Below are 24,385 nucleotides of genomic sequence, written 5' to 3' on the forward strand. Positions count from 1 at the left end.
GTTTTATAATGAGAAAACGACTTATGTCGAGATAACGAGAAAATTAAGTTGTTATAACGAGAAAACAAGAAGGAAAAAATGTATAATGCATGGCCGCTTAGAACTTTGTAGAAAACAGATAATAAATTTATGTAATATTTCTTTTCACCTCATTAAAATGTTCTGAGTATTAAAAAAAAAAAAAAAGAAGGCCAATCACAATTCAGTATGCAAATAAATTCAAGAAGGAGGACCAATCGGATCAATTGAGCAAATTTACAATGGCACATTGTTGTTTTCAAACTTTACTCTTTTTATAACCTTAAAAAAAAAAGAAAAAAAGTTTGTAATATAGTTATATGAATTATAATTTAAGTATACATTTGAGTTAAAACAATTAAATTCTTAGAAAGTAGGAAAATTTAGAACAACAATAGAAAGCCATGAGCAGCGTCATTTTGCCACTAGAGGTCAGTGAACATATGATTCAATTTTTTGTATTGAACGTGGTTATTGAAAATCACACCCGTTTCTTACTGAAGGCTGCTCACAAATCCTCGTAATGCAAGATATCGTTTCTTATTTTATACACAAGCGCTAATCACACGCATCTTCTGAAAGAAAGCAGCGCGGGACCACACTGGACATCAAAGGCGTTTAAAGCTCTTCCTCCAGTTTCAGTGAGTGCATCGCTGGATAACATGCAGACAGCAGTGACGCAAGGGCTGCGTTGGACAAGCGACTCGGTGCACGCTGACTGCTGAGCACAGAGAAACCTGCTGCTGCTTTTCGACCAAAACACAGAAGAACAGGAGCCATTTGTCACTTGAGATCCTCGCAGGTTTTTGCTGGAGCTATGGTTTAGGCTGACAACGGGTAAGTATGGGTTCTTGATAACAAAAGCCTGCACGAACTGATTGCAGATTCAACCCTAGCTCATAAACAATGCATGCAAATTATTCATTATTAGATTTAAGAATATATACGTGATCCAATTGAGAACTACATATGTGTGTTGGCAACAAAATTCCAGGACAAAAACTGCCCATTTGTTTGCTTTGAGGGTCTTTGGTGCAGATTTTAACCCCTGCTTCACCTCGAAGCAGCGTGTAAAAAGACACTTTAAAGGCATTTGATGCAATGCGACGTGATGAAGCAGCTCAATTCTGCTGAATGCTTCGTTGTGTATTTCACAGTCACGGATCTGCATGAACACTATGGCTGCAGTGGTGAATTATTCTCCGCCGTGGTGGGTTAACCTCTTCCATCGCCTCCCGCACTTCAACCTACAGTTTCAGCTGACCAGCAGCGATTTCCGCCCGGAGGACTCGGAATATCAAAAGGTAGGTCGAGTTCAAGTGCTCCGTGATTTGGAAATACGAGGCAACATCGAGAGTGATCTGTGTGCGAGAGCGGCAACATCAAAGGATGTTCTCCAGCATGACGTCACCCTCTGAAGGTTTTTACTGCAGTGTTACAACTAGTTAAGGTTTTGAGATACTAGTTGGTGAGTTATAGCATTCTGAGAGTCAAGTATTCCATAAGTTGACTGCTAAATGATTATAATTATGAATAACAAATACAAAATGTGGAATACATGCACCATTATTATACATGATAATACATTGGTGAGCTGTCCTTGTATAGTGAATGATAATGCAGTCTGACAGTGCTTGTCATTTTAAAACGGTATAAACCACAACAAGTATTTTTTTTTTTTTTTCCTGGTTAGTAGCATGGCTATGTTGATCCAGTAGCTTCATTAGCACTAACCAGCTTAAAGTACCCTGAAAATCCATGCCGGTCAAGCTGGGACTACTTTTTTTAAGCCCAAAGAGTGGCATTGATTTGTAATCAGTTTTAATGATTTCACCATCTCACCGAGATGCTCATGTTGCACACGAGAACAGACTGTCCAATCGGTGAGCAGTTACTGTCTAGAAATGATGTTATGCTTAGGAGTCGTGCAGAGATCAGTGTTTGTGTATTTACCCACGCACAGAAAAGGATAACAACACACTAAGAGACATTATGTGCCTTTGCATATATAATGCATTTCTCCATGCATATGCAACATTTAGTCATATGTATAATGTAGAGGTGTCCAGGATTGCTGTTGTATCTTAGTTACAGCATCATTAAGGGAATGCTGCCAAAAATGGGAAAAGCAACCTGTGTGTCAGTATGGTTCTTGGTGTAAACATCCAATTAGGTTTTTCAACATTGTGTAAGCAGGTCTGCTCTCTGCATTTGTGTTGTGTATTGTGTTAGCATTACATCACTCAGAATCAGAATGGTAATAACATGTTTCTAAGGCTTAGCATCATTGTATTTTAAATGTTCTTTATAGCTTATGTAAGCTCTGTAGCATAATAATATGGAAATTATTCAGTATGTGGTTGAGGCAATGTAGCTTAATAAATTCTCTTTTTATTAACCTTATGTTTTCAGTATTTATGTTGTTAATCCTATAAAATACCTTAAAAGGCGATATTTTTTCTTTATCAATATTTTAAAAAACATTTTCTCTTATCATTATTATATTTTTTTCTTTAATTTCAATCAAACAGCCATTGTTGCCGGGTAGATTCAAATGTACATGCGAATTGAGTTTAAAATAATAAAAGGATAATAATATTTAATAATTTTCTTTTTATAATGTCCACCCGTAAAACAAGGCGCAGTGTTTAGTTGTGTTTAGTTTTATAAATATGCAGAGAATTCCAGCAGCATTTTGGAGTGATAAATCAAATGAATCGCTTAAGAAGTCATGAATCATTTCATTGAAAAGGACAGTTTGAACTTATTCATGGAAAATAAACGAGCTTACCAACATAAATGTCATTTTACTGCTTACATTTAAATAAAAATGTATTTTGGTTTGATTGGAATAATGATATTTTGATTAAAACACACACACACACACACACACACACACAAGGTCAAAAGAAAATGGAAAAAATAAAACATGCATGAATTAGCTCATTGTTTGCAGTAAGTAGGTAGAGTGACTTTTAATTTCATGCAAACTTTAACAAAATAATCATAAATATTTTGTGTATATATATATATATATATATATCGCCTAGCCATGGTATTATCATCTGACACCATTATTGTACCATGGTGCTTTAATTTTCTTCCTGCACCTCAAAATAAAAATGTTTTCATTAATCACTTACCCCCATGTCATTCCAAACCCGTAAATGCTCCGTTCGTCTTCGGGACCCTTATTTAAGATATTTTGGATGAAAACCAGGAGGCTTGAGACTGTCCCATAGATTGCCAAGTAAATAACACTGTCAAGGTCTAGAAAAGTATGAAACGCATCGTCAGAATAGTCCATTTCATTTTGAGGTGGAGTATCCCTTTAAGTTTTGGACTTTCAGACAGAGATGAAGGTCATCCGGACACTTTTAAAGTTTATATGTCAAGAAGGGCTGTTTACTGTCCACTTCATAAAATAAGACTATTTTGTCAAAGGAGCAATTCTCCAGAGGATCAGTAGGAAATGGCATCCAGCTGTGTGAAATTGCAGCCATGGTTGTCTTTGCTCACTAGCTGTAGCTGTCACTGACCACATCCAGAACTCTCTAATGCTGTATGGTACAATGGCCAACAACGGTCACTTGTTTCCAAAAAAGGAAACTACACTGAAAAGAAACTCAAGGCTGCGGTAATAGAAATTGATCTCCCATGTTCAAACATTGTTGTGTGGAGAGATCAGATGAGTGTAATACAATACTGCCAGGCATCGCTAATATAAGTTCCTTTAGAGACATAAGCTCATTAATCACAGCAGATTCAGTTAAATAAGATTTCAAAAGCTCTCGGCATTCCTTTTTATTGTGAATAGTTTTTCAAGGTCAAGACGTATTATAATTTCAGTTCAGTGCTGAAAGCCGAGTGAAACCAGTGTGCTTGTGTGTCAATAAGGCCGGGTTTATCTGGGATGCTTGGAGATGAGCTTGGCCTAGTTGGTTGGCTTGTTGGGTACGAGGTCACAGGAAAGCCACGGGGTATGTGGGGGTAAATCTGTACGAGGTGAGGTCATGACAAGCCCTTGGGTCTGTCTGGTCTGGCAGAGCAGAAGGGAAGAGAGTGAGGGAGGGTGAGTGGAGGAAGAGGAGGGGGCTGGATGCTGTTATTCTCTTTTTAATAAAAAATGAATGCACCCCTTTCTGTGGGCTTCTCTGAAAATGGGGTTTATGGGCTCCTTTTGTGAAATGGACACATAGTCTTTATGCCAGTACCCCAATGCGCTCATTCTCACCCTGTCATACATGCATGCTGGGACACATTGGGGTCTGCACTTGTTCACCCAGACTCTACTATGCCAGTACAATAGTTTTAAATGTGAAAAATAGCCTGTAAGTATCTACTGAGGTAGTTCATACATAATATATAAATATGTGTGTGTCTGTGTTTGTATATAGTGAAAACAGTAATATACCATTTATAACCATTTATATTCACTTTTTTGCAATTCACATGAATAGTCCTGCAATGTGAAAAAAAAAAAAAATAAATTAAAAGTAAAAATATTCTACATAGTCCGTCAGTGGTGGAAATGGCCAAAAATGATCTTGGGGGACTCCAAGTTGGGGTGATTTTAGATGATCTTTCAGATTTATTGAATTATATAAACCTTTATAAACTATAATAACATTAAACTTATTCCAGGTATCCTATAACCATATGTTTTTTTAGGGATAAAGATAAGAAAACCTGTGCAATTATATTTCTAAACGTTTAATTTTTCAAATGATAACAGTACGTTCAATAATAATAAGACGCAATCGGGAAGCATAATATACCAATCGAATAAAATCAGTATCAACAAAATGTATCTTTGCACTATAGAGGTGAAACAGAAGAACACAAAGGTGGCATTCAGGTATATTTACTGTACAGACTGTTTAATGAGGCTCAGAGGAGGCATGAATTTAAGTCACTTAATATTAACTTTGTCTCCACTCCGTTTGTTATAAAGAGAGGATTAGATTTTCGGCAAAAATCATGGTTCATCCCAGAAAATATACCTGAAGCAGCAGCCTGCTTTCACAATCTGTTCTGTAAGTTTCAGGATGCACACTGACAGAAAGCAATTCTTTGCAGTCTGCAGGTATTATGTCCAATCACAAAAGTTGACATTGCACAGCTAACCATAGACACAAATATCCCAGTACGTATTTATATTGCGCTACATTTATGTGAATGATTAAAATATAGTATTCCCTTTCATTTTCACATTTCTAACTCTTATTAAATGAGCCGATGTCATAAAAACTGAATGTTAACTATACAATAATTTTAAAATGCTATATAAAACCATTATATTTTTAGCTGGAATATAGAGTGTGTCTTTTTGAACAGACAACAGTCCAGCTCTACTTGTTCATTAATGGGACAGAGATGGCACACATGCACCCGTGTGAACACACATAGCCAGTGCAATTTCAGCATTATTCCACCCCAAAGACCTCCCGGCTTCAAAACTTCAAAAACTGTGCTTACATCCTGGCACCGAGAAGAAGACAGACATATGCACTATTGGATTAAAAACATCTGTGTGTAGGAGGGTTCGCTTGGATCTCAGGGCACTCAGCACAATAGTTTGTCTGGATCTGGCCCACCAGCAGCTGCCAAAACATGTCAGCACTTTGTCCTCCTCTTTTCTCTTTAAATGCCACATGGACCTCATCCCCAACCACTCTGGGTGTCCATATGTCTTTCTTTTGAGAAGATAATAGTGATTATCTGATTTAGTAATGATTTGTTCTTTTGAATCGGTTCTTTTTAATGACTTTTATGCACTTCGCTTGACTCCGTGAGCTTTGTTTTGTAGTTAAATTAAAGTGGATGACATGTTAATACCACAAATAACACAACTTTTTACAGTCTGTGCAACTTAATTCAGAACATGGATATAATCATTAGAATTTAACTAAATATTTAGGACTGTTTCACAAGAATAGCGTAGCCACACAGGGACTTCTGGGAATACTGTTGAAGGGATAAATTAACCAAAAATATTTTAAAAATCATTGGGGTCCAAAACAACACTGGTCCTCACTAACATTCATTGCATTTTATAAAAAAAAAAAAAAGAAAAGAAAAAGAAAAGCGTAAATTATATATTTAAATATTATTGTATTAATAAATATGCATAAATATAATGTATTGCGATATTTATTTGCTATTTATCTCTAGACCATGGGTAAAAGTTGAATGATACACAATGATACAGACTGGACGAATGGAAATATGTGTACATGGACAAGATGTTTATTTGCTCTACAGGCAATACTATCTGCAGGCATTTCATATTAGAGTTAACCACTGCAACCATTAAATAAATTTTTCCCCAGCCCTACTTTTAGAGATTTATCCAATCTGTGAATCTTTTTTAATTGTTTCATTAAAACCAAGGGTCCAACTGAACACTGTGATAGATGTAGATGTTGTTCTCTAGAGTTATATTTAAAAGTGTAATAGCTAGTTCACCTACAGTAGTTTCTCTACTTCCTCAGCAGATGCTGTACATCTGTTTTGCTTGGTATCAGACTTCTTTTTTCTCTGTGTCACTGTACTTAATGTCTCGGTACAGTTTTTTATTTTTTTTGTCTGTGCGGTGTCCAAAATGAGAGGTATTTACAAATCTTTCTAAATCTGCAATAATTTGAGAAGAAAATTTTCTGTTTGCTGTAGATGGTTTCTACAGCTGTGTTGTCATTCTCGTTTGACGTGTGGAAGAAGCATTGGGGTTTTTTTCTCAGCAGGGAATGCTGGAATAAGTAAAAGCATATTGGGCAGGAAAGGGGCCCAGCTGGCAGGAAGTCATGAGTAGTGGTAATGAAACGATTTACACCAGAACACTGCGCTGTACACACAAACACATACTAATGACACATAAACACTGAGCTGAGAGGAAAATGTCATTGCACATAAACAACTGATTACTGTTTTAACTGAACCATTATCCTCTCAGTACAGATGGGGGTAATATGGGGATTTAAGTGTGGTTTTGTTAATAGCAGTGTTTGCTACAACATATTATTGAGTAAAATCTGTTGTTACTGACCAGGTCCTAAAGATCTTCATGAAGATATGCAAGATTTATATACACATTAATGAAAGGATCTGGCTTTGCTGTTTGGATGAAGTTGGGGTTCCACATTTGTGATCCTGGACCACTAAACTTAAGTCTTAATTCGCTGGGTTATATTTGTAGCAATAGCCAAAAATTCATTGTATGGGTATTCTTTTATGCCAAAAATCATTATATTAAGTAAAGATCATGTTCCATGAATATATTTTGTAAATGTCCTTCTTCAAATATATCAAAGCTTAACTTCATTTTTGATTTGTAATATGCATTGCTAAGAACTTAATTTGGACCACTTCAAAGGCGATTTTCTCAATATTTCGATTTTTTTTTTTTTTTTGCACCCTCAGATTCCAGATTTTCAAATAGTTGTATCTCGGCCAAATAATGTTTCATCCTAACAAACCATACAGCAATTGAGAACTTATTTATTCAGCTTTCAGATTATGTATAAATATCAATTAAAACATTTTTTTTCCCATATAACATATTACAGAACAAATTTGACTTTTGAATTTGAAATTTGAATTTGATTTGATCTCTGCATGCACATTCATAAACTATTCGGTTTTAAGGCATTCCTGTAATTAGATAATGCCAGCTTCCTGCCATCCCATCCTTTATTGCTATAGAGTCAGCCCAATACAAACTTAAACTCAGTCTCTCCCTCTGTGTGTCTCTGAGGGCTGATAATAAGATAATTACATTTGAAGACTCCCTCCCCCATTCTCAACTTCTCCTGGATTATTTCGTCTAGTCTCTTCTCTTTGATCTTGATTGCCAGGAAGCCTCCTTTTGTGATCACAGTCAAATCTGTTACCTAAACTACATCACATGTCCAGGAAATCTCCGCTTTGTAAACTTGGGTTAGTTTTAGTCTGTGTATCCTCACTGAGATTTGAAATATAAATGTGTGTGTGTGTGTGTGTGTGTGTGTGTTTGAGCTGATAATTAATCCTCTCTAATCTCTTAACGGTTGCTGTCATTGGTGACTGACTCAAATGAGCTTTGACACATCAACACAAAAACTGACATCAGCTTGCACACAGGTCCCTCAATCCCACAGACGACTTGAGATAGATATTGATATGAAAGTCTCATGACACCAGTTTTAAGCCGTAACACAATATCTCAGCCGACTCAAGATTAACTTTTAAGGGTGAGAATGTCATCGTGCCAAAATTGTTTTATTGACACTGGTGATCGTGCCGTGATGTACATATATCAGACTGGGTCACTCTGGGCTTCTGAGGACAAATTGGTGATCTTGGTCCATTTCAAAAACCAGAACTATATATATATAAAAAGTGCATTGCAAGTACAATGTGCTTCTTAGGTAAACAAAGGACAACCCATTTATTCCATTAAACAAGGATATTCCAGAGGAAGCTTAATATTCCCTATATTTGCATGTTAAAAATACAAAGATTTTGATAGGAGTGTTGTTCTGAGACTAACAAGGGATGTTGATTTAGTATCATATCTTAGTACTTGGCACCATGTTGTGTGTGTGTGTTTATGCAGATTTGCATACTTTGCCATCTTATACTCCACGGCTCTGAGACCAAAGGAAGTCTCCCATGTACAACATGCCCTACATTTGCTGCATATGGAGAACAGTCTAGATCATTCATCATGACACTTCTGGTTCAGTTGAAGAGCTTGTGGATGTAGATCTGGATTAAACATGCACGACTCCTGAAAGTAACTCCCATTTTATATAAAAGGGGTGTCTTTTCTATCTAGAATAGCTCCTTGCATACAAACATGAGAGTCTAAAATGATACTATAGGTTACTCTAGATTACAAATACAGACAACATGATTCTTTCTCTCTCTCTCTTTCTTTCTTTTCAGTCTGTGTTGTTGCTAGGTGCAGTAGTGTTGGTGTGTTTGGCGCTTGACCTCCTGTTCCTCCTCTTCTACTCCTTTTGGCTATGCTGCCGTCGCAGGAAGAACCAGGACTCGCCCAACGCGGACTGCTGCTGCACCGCTTGGTGCGTGATCATCGCCACGCTCGTCTGCAGGTCCGTGGTTTGGATTCTTATACACTTAAACATGAAACACTCATCACCACACTACCTCCATGCACAAATGATGTGGGAATATACATCATAAATTCTAGTTAATTGAGCATTACACTTGGACTTCCACACAAATAAATCTGTCAGTGAGATCTATTCTGTTGGGAACATTTTGGCTTCGTTCCTAAACCTAGAAAGCTCTCTTGCTGTCCACTGCCAACATAGGCAGAAAACTAAGACAGAAGCTCATAGTTGACTAATCTCAAAGGACTTGTTCACCCAAAAATGTTTACTTTTCTGAAAATGTACTCACCCTAGGGCCATCCGAGATGTAGAAGAGTCTTCATCGGAACAGATTATGAGAAATTTAGCATTACATAATTTGTCACCACTGTGAATGGGTGCCGTCAGAATGAGAGTTGGTAAAAACAATATAATAATAAACAAATCCCATCATCAAAGTGATTAGAACTTCTAGCTAAAATATGAGTCCTTCATTAATAATATCCAGTTTTGTTCTTGTGAAAAATTTGAAATATGCACTGTTCAAACTAGGGCTGGAATTTCAAATACTTGTCGAATTTAAAATAAAAATCCACATTCAAATGCAAAAACGCTTTACGGAGTAAGTTTCATTGCATCATAAAGTTTTTGCCTATCCATTTGAAGCCACTAGATGCGGCGCTGCTGTGTTTTTAATTACAAATATTCCGGGAAAAGAGAACATCAATGCGGATATGTTGTTGTTTACCTTTCACACAGAACGCATATTTTGCGCTATTTCTAGAGGGACAACTATAGTTGTCGTTTCGCACAAAAGAGCTGCATGTTTAGAAAGCCATGTACGATGCTGTTTTGCGTATAGTTTTTTAAGCAGCTTAATTAATTATAATTGGTTTATAAACATTATTCTAAACATTATGGACTTTTTTCACATATAGTCATGTTTATCTTTTTCTTTGAATAAACATGCATTTGTAATATTTAGTTCGATGTGCCCTCTTGTGGCCTCAGGAGAGAATCCAGAAGTTTTTCTTCACCCTAACTGAAATTATGCATTTTAAATCTGAATATAATTTAAATTTAAGTACAAAACAGTTAGTTTTTCAGCAATTTTGACAGCCTTAGATCAAATGCCACTTATAAGCATAAGCCGTTATAAAAAGGTATGTTGTTGGATTTTGATGTGAGAGGACAAGATGGGATGGAGGATGTTTTGCAAAATGGATTTGAATTTAGGCCAGAAACGATAGTATAAAGTGAAAACCCTTTATGATGGATTTTTCTTTCTTACAAGCATGCAGCTTTTTGTTTCAAAAGATGTTAAAGGATGTGCTGGAGTCTCATGGATTACTTGTGGATTATTGAGATGTTTTTATCAGCTGTTTGGACTCTCATTCTGACGGCACCCTTTGACTGCAGAGAAACCTTTGATGCGGAAGTGATGTAATGCTACATTTCTCATTTCTTCTACATTTCTTTTCTTTTATGTTACACAGAAATAAGAATGTCATACAGTTTTGGAATGACATGAGGGTTAGTAAATTATGTCAGAATATATATATATAAAAGAAAAAGAACTAAAGTGCTCTCAAGTAATTGCTGCATGACACATAATATGGCAGCTTATTAAACGCCTAATGCACGCTGATGAGCGCCGCTGGCCATGATTCATATGAAATAGTAGGTGTGTGTTTCTCCTTGAACATTGTGAAATGGATTCTACCTCATCTGTATTTTTTGTTAATCTGCATCTGTATTAACCCTTTCATTGTTCAGGACGTGCCTTGTCAATGCTGTCACATTTGACATCTGCTATCTTGTCAGTTTTGATAAATCAGTTACACTACCTTAGCTGACCTTGACAATTAACCTAAATATTTTAAACCGTTCTTACAGATTTTCATTGTACTGTACTTTCTTAAAATATTTGTCTAAACTAGTAGTGAAGTGTTTGTCTGCAGTGCATCCTGTTGTATACACTTGGCGAAAATGTCTCTTGATCGTTCCTGTCAGATCTCTTTAAATATAGAGAGAGGTCAGATCAGGCTGGCAGCCATTCCACACTGAAGCCAGAACACAGAGGTTAAGTGGTTTAATCAAGTGTCCGCATTAGTTAGGGGTAGAATTATGTTGGCTGAATAGGGGTCATGTGCAACAAACTTCCGTATTCTTTAAATTGGGAGGTATTTAGTGTCTTTTTTTAGTGGTCAAGCGATATATTGCATATATCGATATATTTGACATTTTTCAAATATTATTTATCGTTTTAATAGCTTTAAGGTTGCTTTCTTTTGTCTTGTGTTCAGATTATTTTCTGCCCCACAAGGCTCATCAGATGCTGTCCTCCCCTCTGTTCCACCCCTTCTGCCTTCCCTTCCTTCTCCTTTCTCTCATCAGCACTCTCTCATCTTTCCTAAATCTGACTTCATGCTATTCTATTCCGTGACTGACAAACAAAGAAAAGATTATTTCCCTTAGAAAGAAGAACAACCAGAGAAAAGGACAATGACGTCTGATTGATTGAGCGAGATGCAGATAAAGCTTAACTGGGAGAAGAGAGCGAGTCGTGGATCAGACTGAGTGATGGGTCCATGGCAGAGATGAGAGATGTCATGCTGATATGATGCTTCAGATGGAACACACTGTCTCATGCATCATTAAGCACATCAAATAGTGCACACATGCACTAATGCACACATACTCAAAACACTGAATCCCTCTCCTAAAACCCTAATCTATCTAATGTGTTGTGTCTTTGATAGCTCAATGAATGTGTTCTCATTTAGAAGTGTTCAAAACACTGGAGCGGTTTAATTCTCGTGACATTCAGTTCCTTTACAGTCCTGTTCCTCATGTACATACTATATACAATAACTATGTAATAACTAGGTACTAACCCTGAACCTAACTCTAAACCTAACCCTACCCCATAGTTACCTTGTATTACCAGAACTTTCTTAGATAAATACACTGTAAGTATACTATAAGTACATGTAAGTACACAAACTGTAAAATAAAGTGCATCCGAAATATTTAAGTGAAAAAAAAGACACAATTTACTCATCCTCATACCAGTTCAAATATGTATGCGTTTTTTTTTCTTCTGTTTAACACAAAATATATTTTAAGGAATGTTGATAAACAAACAGTTTCAGTTCCCATTGACTTCCATTGTGTGTTTTTCTTTGTCCATATAATGGAGGTTTATGGAAACCAAAATAGTTGGGTTACCAACATTCGTCTAAAAGTTTTCCACAGAAGAATGATGTCACACAGGTTTGAAATGACATGAGCGTATGTAAATGATTTTCTGCTGAACTATGCTTTCAGCTTTATCAACAGTTAAAGAAACGCTGATAACCAAAAATAATTTTGACTCCCTTAGTTTCTTTTAGTTTTTTTAAACATCAAGCTTCCTCCAAAGTATTAAAAGTTTATATATATATATATATATATATATATATATATATATAAATTATATATTTTGATAGAAAATAGAAAATAATAAATAAAATGATATATTTAGTTTGGTTCATGCAACAAACAAATGAAAAATCTGACACTGAAAAAAATGTAATACTGTTTCACAAAATAATAATATTTTTTTATAATAATAAATAATAATTATATAAATAATAATTTTGATGCTGTCGTTTTGATGTTTACTGGAAAAAATGATATAAGCAACTGATATAATTGTTTTTTTTTTTTTGCGGCTTATGTGTGTGTATGATTTTGTCCTGGGCTAAAGAGAAAAATATCTTCTTCCTCTATGTATAGCGTTCTCTCTTTTTCCCTCTGTCACCCTCATATCAGCCCCCCCCCCCCACTCCCTGGCGCTAACCCCCGGAGTGCCTTGGCAATGTTGCCATAGCAACAGAATCAGATTTTGAACACAGTAGCTGCGAGATGAATAATGCACTGCAGGTCTCTCTGACAGTGTGTGTGTGTGTGTGTGTGTGTGTGTGTGTGGGCACTGTGTATATGTGTGCTATAGCCGCATAGAGTCGTTATTTCATATCTCTTATCTAACACTGCCAGATTCTCTCAAAGATGTGTTTGTTTGTATCTCTATGTGTCCACTGTTTAATTGTGAATAATTTTGTCTTGGTTTATGGATACTGCCTTGGCTCAGTAATTGAGCCATCAAGCCAGAATCGATTCTATTTAAAGCAGCCAGGACTCCTAAAAAGTCTTATTTTCCACAACAATGATGTTTACCTGAGGAAGTACATTTAAAAAAAATACATTTATTCATTTACCAGACGCTTTTATCCAAAGCGACTTACAGATGAAGACAGTGGATGCAATCAAAAACAACAAAAAGAGCAATGATATATAAGTGCTATAACAAGAGGAAGTCTGAGGTGGTTTGTCCCGACTCTTCCCGTGTATGTTTGAAAGTGACCAATATATGTCATCGGTTCAAGCCAACTGCTCTGAATGAACCCACATGGACCTGCAAAATCAATAACACAAATATCATGAAAGTTCTGTACTCAAATTCATATATCATTGTATTTATGTGATATTTAAAATGCTTAAAAGCATGGTACTTTCTAACATGGTAGTACTTTTGATGCTTTTTTATTTACATTTTTTGTTAACTGTGCTCAGTGGTTCAGTTGGATTGCATTATCATTCTAAACCAACATTGCAGCGCTTGTGAATCAAACATTTTCATACTCATTATACTTTAACAACCAGTTTTGGATACCGTTACGATTGTGGTCAGTGCTGTTAGCGTGAGGGTTTCTGGGTAACAGTGGAAAAGCCTCAGTGAGCCACGTGACTCTTGACCTTAACAAAGAATGACAGCTTGACCTCTCTCTGGATATCTCTCAGCCTCACACACTCTTAAGCTTTTAAGAGCTCTCCCGCCTGAATCCTCTTGTATTTGAGTGACAGATACAAAGAGTAACACATACAGGAAAATGTGCACATGGCATCGGATAAAATGCTCATGGGCACAATTTATAATTTATCCCTGTGACGCAAAGCTGAATTTTCGGCATCATTACTCACATGACCCTTCAGAAATCATTCTAATATGCCGATTTGCTGCTCAAGAAACATTTCTTAGTATTATTGTTAATGGCGATTGTGGTGCTTAATATGATTTGAAACCTATTTCAAATTATTTTACATTTAAAAAGTGATACATTTTTTAAGATCCTTTTGTAAATAGATCAAAAGAACAGCATTTATTAAAAGTATTTACATTTTATTCCAGCAATGTAAAAGTCTTTACTGTCACCTTTTGAGCAACTGAATGTGTGCTTGCTGGATAAAAGTATTAATTTCTTTCTTTAAAAAAAAAAAAAAAAAAAAAAAAAAAGATTTATAGAAGTTCTTGCAAAGAAAATGCACATATATATATATATATATATATATATATAAACAAGCAAACACTCCCTAAAAATAAAATGTATAGCAGCTAATTCAAACATATGATTTTGATTTATTATACAAAGCATTAACTGAAAGCTGGTAATTTTAGGGAAAAGACACCGTTCTGTGTTTTAATGTCTTTTGTGGAAGCAAAAACAACAATGTCGATTCAGCCAAGTTTCAAAGTCATCAAGTGGTTTTTGTTCTCTGCATCTCAGAATAAAGATGACATTGTTTGTGTGCGTGTTGAATTACAGCCTATATTAAAGAGTCTGCCACATTCACATGAGCTAATTCCTATTTTGATCCCTTTCCCGCAGTGCTGGCATTGCAGTGGGTTTCTATGGAAACGGCGAAACGTGCGACGGCATGACACGACTGACATATTCCCTGCGCCATGCTAACCAAACGGTGGCAGGCATCGACAAACTGGTGAGTCATTGGCGTGTTTGTTCGTTCTGAGCTGGGGACATTTTGCCTTATCTAGGTGTTCAAAACACACTTAACTGCCCTTCTGTGGTCAGTCCTAAACACATTACCACACTTTGCATGCACTCTAACATCTCTATACTCTTATTTTACAGCCCTAACTAATAGGGTTTCATGGCATACCAATGCTAAAGTACTGTGTTACAGAAAAATGACCCACTCCCCACTGCTGTAGCTAGAGTTCATTGCCCTTTGCTAAACACTTTAAGTAGAATAAACACTCTACTTCTGTTGCCAAATACTCCATAGCTAAAACCCCCAGCATGCAGGGTTATTAAAAGTTAATGTATTCAGAAGTTTGAGGGTTTAATTGTTTTGGCTGGCTTGCTGGGACTTCTTGTACGAAGCAATTATGTGTATCAAAATATCCATTAGCAGGTATTTTCCATCTAATATTTTACTATCACAAATAAAAAAAATGATGATCATTCTCCTGAATTATGTGATTTGGTCAGTCACTAATGATGACATGCATAATAATCTGTCAGTTTCATTCAGAGGGCAGAAAAAATTCATCTGATTTATTGAGCCTAAAATGGTTGTGTTTTAGGTTTCAGAAAGCACCAGCTCTCTGAATGAAACCCTGCAGGAAGGTTTGGTGCAGCTGGAGACCGTGTACTCCAAGCATACGGACTACCTGTCCATCGTCCAGAAACTGCAGGGTCAGCTGGACGAGCTGACCAATCTGATGGTGGAGGTGCCTTTCTGGAGCAGTACGGATCTCTCTCTAGATCACCTGGCATCCGTCACCGAGCAGTTTGACTGGTACAGGTAATTATGAAGTCCAGTCAAGTAATCATGATCTCTGATGGCTACATTAGTCTCAGAGGTTTTGCCCAGATAGTGGTGGCTGCTAAAATCCTGAAGGTTTTTACAAAAATGTAGTTTGGCATGACTTTGATGTTTTGTTATCTAATGCAGTGACATTCAGACATTAGTATGAACTAATAAGAATGACTCTCAAATGAGAGTTTATGGACATACACACTAGAGTTTCTCAATAATAAAGTCCAGACTTGTTACTTGGAGTTATAAAGACATTTCCACCCACCTGGAAGAGTTGATGTGTATGTGTGTTTTGTAGGTGGTTGGGTTATCTGGGTCTGCTGCTCTTTGATGTTATAATCTGCCTGCTCGTTTTGGTCGGTCTCATACGCAACTCTAGAAGCATCTTGATCAGGTAAGTGCAAAAATGACGAAACACATGTTTTTAGTAAATATCACACACAATAGCCACTCATGTATACATCATACATCATAAAATTCCCCTAAAGAAGCTTTTCTCTATCTTTAGGGAACACCACATTACTTAGACTTTTGACCAAAATATAAGACAGCATTGTTTTTTATATATTTTTGTTTACAGTATTTTTCGGACTATAAGTCGCACCTGAGTATAAGTCGCATCAGTCCAAAAATACGTTATAATGAGGGAAAAAACATATATAAGTCGCATTTATTTAGAACCAAGAACCAAGAACCAAGAGAAAACATTACCGTCTCCAGCCGCGAGAGGGCGCTCTATGTCTTCAGTGTAGACTACAGGAGCACTGAGCAGTATCGCCCTCTTGTGGCTGTAGACGGTAATGTTTTCTATTTGTTAATTTCTCTTGGTTCATTTTCTCTTGGTTCATGTCAAATTAATTTTGATAAATAAGTCGCACTTGACTATAAGTCGCAGGACCAGCCAAACTATGAAAAAAAGTGTGACTTATAGTCCGGAAAATACGGTACATTTAATTTACGGTAGTATCATGTGTGTGTGTGTGAGACATTGAAGTGTAAGAAAATATAAATAATCAATGCGAGAATGTTGATATGCAAGATCACATGAAATTTCACGGTACATCAAAAGTGGCTTTCTTGTTTTCCTGGTGCGTTGCTGGAGGTGTCTCAGGATAAAATGCACTACCTGAGTTTACAGTTTCAGTTTGAAAATTTTCAAGTTGGAAATCGTTGTGTGAAAATTCCTATTTTTAGCCTGTAACTATGCAAAACTGAGATCCATTCTCTGAAAGTCTTTAGAAATGGAGAGAGAGTGTGAGAGAGAGAGAGCACGAATCAGAGAGGAGTTGGCAGAGGAGAGATGGATTCAGGCAAAACAAAATCTATTTAGTCTACAAGGGAGGGTGAATATCTTCCCTTGATTCACTCTGACTCACTTTACACGCCTTCTGCTGCAGTTAGACACCTCTTCTGCCGCGTGTGGTGTACAGTACATGCATGTTTGTTTGTGTTTACATTAGTTCTTGAGGGTGCATGTGTATCTAGAAGCACATTTGGTCAGTGGGAGGTTGTTTGAATCCCCAGAGATGTTTACTAACTGGGTTACTCACCATGAGTCTAAACATGTTTTAAAGAAGCCAACCAGAAAATATCCATCAACAACACAGAAACATTTCGGCTTTGCTTACAGCAATAACTAGAAACTCATTTCACTTGTCCCACAATTAAACGACAACTCAAGCCATTTCAAGTTCAGAAGAATTAAAATAAGCGCTTTAAAACATCTTCAAGGTGTCCAGGGTTTTTCTGAGTGCAATGTATTTTCAGTGGTTATTAATAATCTCTTTCTGTCCTTCAGCGTTTGTTTGCTAGGTGTGCTGACGCTGGTGATCAGCTGGGCTTCACTTGGGCTGGAGTTTTCTGTTGCTGTAGTGAGTAACACTTTTAATTCTCTTTAATTTTATATCAGTATATTTATGTGTGGTTCTATGCCCATCTAAAGGGCATTAAATAATAATAAACTCATTAAGTGAGGCCAAATTAAGATTCATTTTAAGATTATTGTCTTGAGGAAAATATTAGTATTATATGTTCCTATGGCTCAAGTGGTAGAGAATTGCCTTAGCAGCCCAAGGTTGTGGGTTCGATTCCCAGGGAACACATGTTAGGTAAAAACTGTTAGCCTGAATCGCTTTGGATAAAAGCGTTTGCTAAATGCATACAATTTAATTAAATTGAATTAAATTAAATAAAATTTTATTTAATTTGTAATGAAGTACTGTATATAGACTACTTTTCAAAAATTTTGGGTCGTTTTTTTTATGTTTCTGAAAAGTCTATTATATTCACTAAGGCTGCATTTATTTGATCAAAATTCAGTAAAGCAGTAATATTGCAAAATGTTATTACAGAGTAAAATAACTGTTTTCTATGTTTGAAAATGTAATTTAGTCGATGATGATAAAGCTGAATTTTCAGCATCATTCTGAAATTGTCACAATTTTCCTTCAGAAATCATATTAAAATGCTGATTTGGCACTCAAGAAACAATTATTATTATTATTATTATTATCAGTGCTGAAAGTGGTTGTGGTGCTTTATTTGTGTGGAAACCGTGATATAGGATTTTGTGTAAAAGTACAAAAGCATTTATGAGAAATATATATATTTTTTGTCTTTCCCGTTACAATTTAATATGTTCTATCTGGATCAAAGTTTACATTTCTTTAAAAAAAAAAAAAAAAAATAGTGACCCCAAACTTTGGAATGTTGTATGTTTGAAATGAGAATTATAGATAAAGTTTTGCAAAGGAAAAGTGCAGATATATGATGTTGTTGGTGCGTTCTCTTTTTCAGACTACCAGTGATTTCTGTGTTGCCCCTGACTCTTACATCACCAAAGTGACACGTGAGAACGTTGTTATCAATCAAGGTATGTGCTCATAAGTCAAGTTCAGTTTATTAGTCTTTCACAGTTTACACAGGGTTCGCTGGACATTGAAATGCTTGTGACGAGCCTCAGATCACACAAAAAAATACAAGATGGTATAGACAGATATATCATGTTAACAAAAGTAATGCAAATATATAGTATATATTGAGTGTACTGATCAAAGAAAGTAGTGAATGCTGAACTCAAATTCACTGGTGCTTGCCATTCAATTCAGTCTATTTATTTTCTTATTTGCATTTTATTAATTAAATTATATACTGATTTTTTTAATTGCATCCTGAGGTGTATCGCGTCTTGAACTCAGTACTCCCCGCAGAAAATGTGCATGGATACAAACGCTCTCATTCATTCACTTGAAATGTCCTGGAGCATTGCTATGCATAGGAGGCTTTCTTAAAAGAGCCTTTATGAACAAAGCAAGATTTGTATCCTGCCCTCAGACCTTGGCTTTCCTGCACAGACATGAATGTCATTGCTAATTAGTTCCCACAGGGGATACGATTCACGACCCTTTCAAACACATCAAAATATCAATAATACAGACCCAAATCTTCTGAATGGTTATGCATTGTAATAGTAGCAAATGATAAATAAACAAAACGACTGATAACAGTTTGCACAATATTTATTCAAATTAATTCAAACTTATTTTAAAGGAGAAATTGTGCTATATTGGCCAGTGCATCATCAGCATCCATCTGCACCCACTATGAGTGTGATGATCTAGGCTGAGGTTAATGAATCATTAAACCGCTGCCCGAGGTCATTCTACTGCTGCTTTTGTCTCTTTTTCAAGCACATGAATCCATAGTAATTGGGTTTAGATTCATGCAGCGTCTTTACAGTCATCTCTCTCTCTCATGTACGCTCATACTCATGCATACACACAGAAAAGTTGATATCTTAACAAATGAAGCTAGTTGCCAGTTATCTCAGCCAGCTGGGTTAGTAAATAATGAACTAGTGTGTCACAGTGACTCATGAGAGGCAGATGCATGCAGCACTTTCAACAGATTTACTGCCACGTTTTGTTAGTTTGCATCAGCTGCTTTCTTTGCAGAGTGATTTCAACAATATTTCAACATCTGATCAAGAATTATTTGATCGTTGACCAACAGAAGACTAGGGCAGTGTTTGGGAAGTCACACATTTGAGAAGTAAAATAATGAACATAGTTATTGGAATTCATATGTATTTGTTATTATCTATGTTTGTTATGTATGTGTGTTAGATATCCTGCAATATTATCTGAAGTGCAGCATGGGACAGACCAACCCATTTCAGCAGGTATATAATTACTCTTTCTTTTCTCTCTTTCTCATTGCCTCACTTGTTTTCTTTCATGTAATATAAATCGGTCTTCTGATTTGCAGAGACTCTCCGGAAGCCATAAAGCTCTTGTGGAGATGCAGGATGATGTTTCCGAGCTGTTGCGCTCCGCTATTCGAGAATTCCCTAAGACAAAGGTGTGAGATTGGAGATGTCTTTGAGAGTGAGACCGAGCATTGCCGTACTCAGTATGTGGATGTTTATCAGTTTGTCTGTTGATGGGTTGGTTATCAGAGTAACCTGGAGGAGATGCAAGCGGTGTTGAACTCCACTGAAGTCAGTCTCCATCACCTCACTGCCCTGGTCGATTGTCGGAGCCTGCACATGGTTTGTTTGTTTGTTAAGATCAAAAATATACAAAAATATTTTTTTACACTGCCAAGTTTATTCTGCGTAATGACAAAATTATGCATAAAAGCCATGCTAAAAAGTGTTGCCTCTGACCCACCTTTCCCCTGATATCTGTCTTACAAAAACTTTCTTACAAGTGTTCATTGTGGTGGAAATCGCAACACAATTGACAATCAGTCTGGGACAATCAGATTCACACAATAAGTATTAGATGAATTTTTAGGTTTAGAATTGAATGTCTGGATCTGGGACAAGGGTTAAACAATAAAATCCATTACCAAAATGCTTTTGAAGAGTAGTAATATGGTAAAATGTATCCAAGAAATACACTACCATTCAGAAGTTTGGGGTCAGTAAGTTTATTTTTATTTTTATTTTTTTGATAAATTAACTCTTACTCAACAAAGACACTTTAAATTGTTCAGTAGTGACAGTAAAGTCATTTGTAATGTTACAAAAGATTTATATTTCAAATAAATGCTGCTCTTTTAATTTCCACAGATTCAAATGAAGGAACAATAATAATAGAAAGACAACATTTCTTGATAACTGGTGTACTCTCTGCGGAAAATTCAGCTGTGCGGTAACAGGATTTAATTCAATTTTAAAATATAATAAAATAGAAAACAGTTGTTTAAAATTGTAATAATATTTCACGATATTACTCTATTTTTTCCCACCCCTATCTCAGATGCTGAAATCCCTGACAAAAAAAACTTCACTTTCATTTTCCTTTTTGTTAACCCCCCCCCCAAGCTTCCAGCTAACTATAAAGAACAGTGTCTAAAACTTTATATTATGAGCACTTCCTGTGTTTGTTTGCCTCTTTATGATCATTGCATGTTGTATTCCTCGATTGCAAGTCGCTTTGGATAAAAATGTCTGCTAAATTTGAATATACAGTACTCTTTTGATCAAATAAATACAGCCTCTGTGAGCTTTGTGAGATTTCTTTCAAAAACATGCTGGATACTGACCCCGAATTTTTGAACGGTAGAGTATTAGAAAATGGGACATAAATTGTTCAAAGCTGAAGAAACACTTGTTATTTATTACTTTCCATGAATGTGCTTCCTGTGCAAATGCATTTATGCCTCTTCCTTTACTGTGTTGAAAGACTTCTTAAGCAAGAAAAGACTTTTCATATGGCTGTTCATCATTGTTTTTCTTCTTCTGTCTGACAGGACTATGTGCAGGCTCTGACCGGACTGTGTTATGATGGAGTGGAGGGGCTCATTTATCTGGTCCTCTTCTCATTTGTCACTGCGCTTATGTTTAGCTCCATCGTTTGCAGTGTGCCTCACACCTGGCAGAGCAAGAGGTGAGAGGGCAAGGGTCAAAAAACATTAAAAGAAAAAGGTTGTGGGGTGGGTTGAGGAGGGCAAGGTATGTAAACGCAGCTCCAGTAGATAGACAGAGAACTGACTGCAGTCATGTGTTTGTTAAATGCTTTTATTTTGGCATCTGTCCCTTCTGTTTTCACATATTAATCTCATCTTCTCATGACTGTGTAGCTTCTGTTGTCTTGTCGTTCATTCCTCTGTGTGTCATAGATTTGGAAAACCCACTGCCCTGTAGTATGTGTGAGAGACACACTTGTTTTGTAGTGTAAATATAGCCCGTGTATAAAAGAAAAATAGCAGTACTTTTCGAAAAGGAGTATTTTGAATTACAGTGATGGATGAATTAGTTATTTGACTCGCGGTGTTGCATTTGTGTGTAATAGCACTTGTGTATCTCTGAAAAGGGGAGAACAAAGAGACCCTATTCCAAATTCTGTGCGAAGGCAGACTGAGAGTTCTGTGGAAGACGCTGCCTCCCTTTGAGCAATCTTGAAACTGCAAGAGAGGCTGATGTGCATTTGTGGAGAGTATCATCATCAGTGAAACACGATTGGTGATGTGAAAACTTCATTTGCGTAGATTACACACTGAGCAAGCTGGATTGGAAAAGGTCTGTTAAGAGTTACATGTAGAAAAGATATCTTGATCAAAGTGGCATCCAAATCTACACTTTCACAGATCCACTTTTTCTTATTTTATTCCTTTAAAATGCGTTGTTTTTTCCCCCCTTTTTCTTACGTTTCAGATCCAATTCATATTGGTTGTTCGTTGATTTAATGCATGACTTGAATCACTGAGAGAATGTTCAGTGGTTACTGAGGACAATCCATTGGACACACGATGGAAATCCACAGTAGTTTTTGTAAGACTTTTTTTTATTTTTGAGTTCAGTTGCATTGCTTCTGACTAACATCATGGCTTAAGGATGGTTTTGACTTTATTTATGTATTTGATTGGTTTGATTTATTTATTTTTACATTGACAGTGCACATGTATTAAAGCAAATACATAGCACATGAAAATGAGATGCTGCCCCATTCTGAAAAGACCTCTTTTTTTTTTTTTTTTGGTTGTCATTTTAGTGTCCTGACTGCCAAGTTTACTCTTATTCTATAATTGCCCATACTGACTGAGCTTAGTTTTTCCATCAGTTTAACTAAATCATTCATTAAGTCATTAGAAGTCATTTGTATTAAAAGTGGCTTTTAAAATCAAAAGTTGAGAGTTTCATGTACATTAGAAACTCCTAGTGAACTTTTTTTATATCAATATTATATAAAATATAATAATGTACATTACCGCTCAAAAATGTTTGAGTTTAAATGTCTTTTAAAGAAATCTCTTATAATCACCGAGGCTGCATTTATTTTATAAAAAAACGATAATATTATGAAATATTATTGCAATCTAAAATAACTAAAATGTCATTTATTCCTTTGATGGCAAAGGTGATTTTTTAGAAGCCAGTGTTCCAGTCTTCAGTGTCACTTTGAATGAAATTGAAAGTTCTAAAGAAAAGCATTTATTTGGAATATAAGTATTTTGTAGCATTATAAATGTCTTTACTGTCACTGTTGATCATTTAAATGTGCTTGCTGAATAATTACTTAATTTCTCATTTTCAGCCAATCTTTAAACTGTAGTGTATTTGATATTTTACATAAACATTTTATAATTTTAATATTATGTAAAATTTTTAGATTTAAAGTAGATAGATTTTTGACTCTTTTTTTCACACATAGTTGGCTAAAAGGTATTGAGAGACTTATAATGTAGACTTTCGATGTAAATGTGGAGTTTGAGGATTTTAAGATAACAATTAATCTGACTGCAAGTATTTCATATAAAGCATGCAGTGACTCAAGCTTGAGTAATATTAAAAAAAAAATTCTAAAATATATTTTTTCACAGTCTTGAAAATCCACTCCCCTTTGTAAAACGACAGGGATGAAGAATGGGAAAACGAATGCGAGAAGCATGTCAATTTGCAAGCGGCAAACATCAGATAGAGTCATATGAGGAATGTTGTGAAAAATGGTTGGAAAAAAAGAGATCTTCACCAAGTCTAGTGAGAGGAGAGACCTTTTCCCCTCCCATCTGACCCAGGGGCACGTGTTTGACCTGTGCTAATTTGTCTGAAGGTCTGAGGAGGAGGATGGCGATGAGACTTCAGCCACACTCGGGCCGCGAGCGCCGCATGATAACCTGTACCGCGTACACATGCCTAGCCTGTACAGCTGTGGCAGCAGCACCTACGGCAGCGAGGCTAGTCTCCCTGCTGCGGCACACACTGTCAGCAACGCACCAGTCACTGAGTACATGTGAGTGTAGCCATGCTAACCTCATCCTAATGCATGGGCTGGATTTGAAGGACCGTACCGGTATTACAGGTCCTCTAGTATAGGCTCGCTAGCATAGATTACTGCATGGGCTTTGCTCTCTTTACTGCAGGTTTTAGATCAGTTGTTATACTGCATGGGTTTTAATTCTTAATTAAAGTTATTATATATAAAGCCCCTGAACGGCGTCTAGAAACAAACATTTTATGGCATGGGAAGTAGATAATTGTGCAATGAGTTTTACTATATGATAGATACTGTATGACACAACCCAAGCGATATCTATCGTGCTCTACATATATAGTGGATATGATTCAATATAATGCTTTAGGTATTACTCCTACCCTGCAG

General features: G+C 36.2%; 1 protein-coding gene across 1 annotated transcript in view; it reads left to right on the plus strand.

Moving 5' to 3' along the window:
• Positions 1–466: 466 nt before the first annotated feature.
• Positions 467–24,385, plus strand: part of LOC113051316 (protein tweety homolog 3-like) — a 29,538-nt gene continuing 5,619 nt past the window's right edge. The window contains exons 1-13 of the mRNA XM_026214934.1: positions 467–855; positions 1,176–1,322; positions 8,944–9,113; positions 14,825–14,936; positions 15,544–15,764; positions 16,078–16,173; positions 17,578–17,650; positions 18,576–18,651; positions 19,904–19,959; positions 20,046–20,138; positions 20,236–20,328; positions 21,537–21,673; positions 23,837–24,016. Of these exons, the coding sequence (XP_026070719.1) occupies positions 1,188–1,322; positions 8,944–9,113; positions 14,825–14,936; positions 15,544–15,764; positions 16,078–16,173; positions 17,578–17,650; positions 18,576–18,651; positions 19,904–19,959; positions 20,046–20,138; positions 20,236–20,328; positions 21,537–21,673; positions 23,837–24,016 (1,442 nt within the window). The 5' untranslated portion in view covers positions 467–855; positions 1,176–1,187. The remainder of the gene's footprint in view (positions 856–1,175; positions 1,323–8,943; positions 9,114–14,824; positions 14,937–15,543; positions 15,765–16,077; positions 16,174–17,577; positions 17,651–18,575; positions 18,652–19,903; positions 19,960–20,045; positions 20,139–20,235; positions 20,329–21,536; positions 21,674–23,836; positions 24,017–24,385) is intronic.

The sequence above is a fragment of the Carassius auratus genome, chromosome 32 (assembly GCF_003368295.1).
Source record: "Carassius auratus strain Wakin chromosome 32, ASM336829v1, whole genome shotgun sequence".
NCBI classification, from domain to species: Eukaryota; Metazoa; Chordata; class Actinopteri; order Cypriniformes; family Cyprinidae; genus Carassius; species Carassius auratus.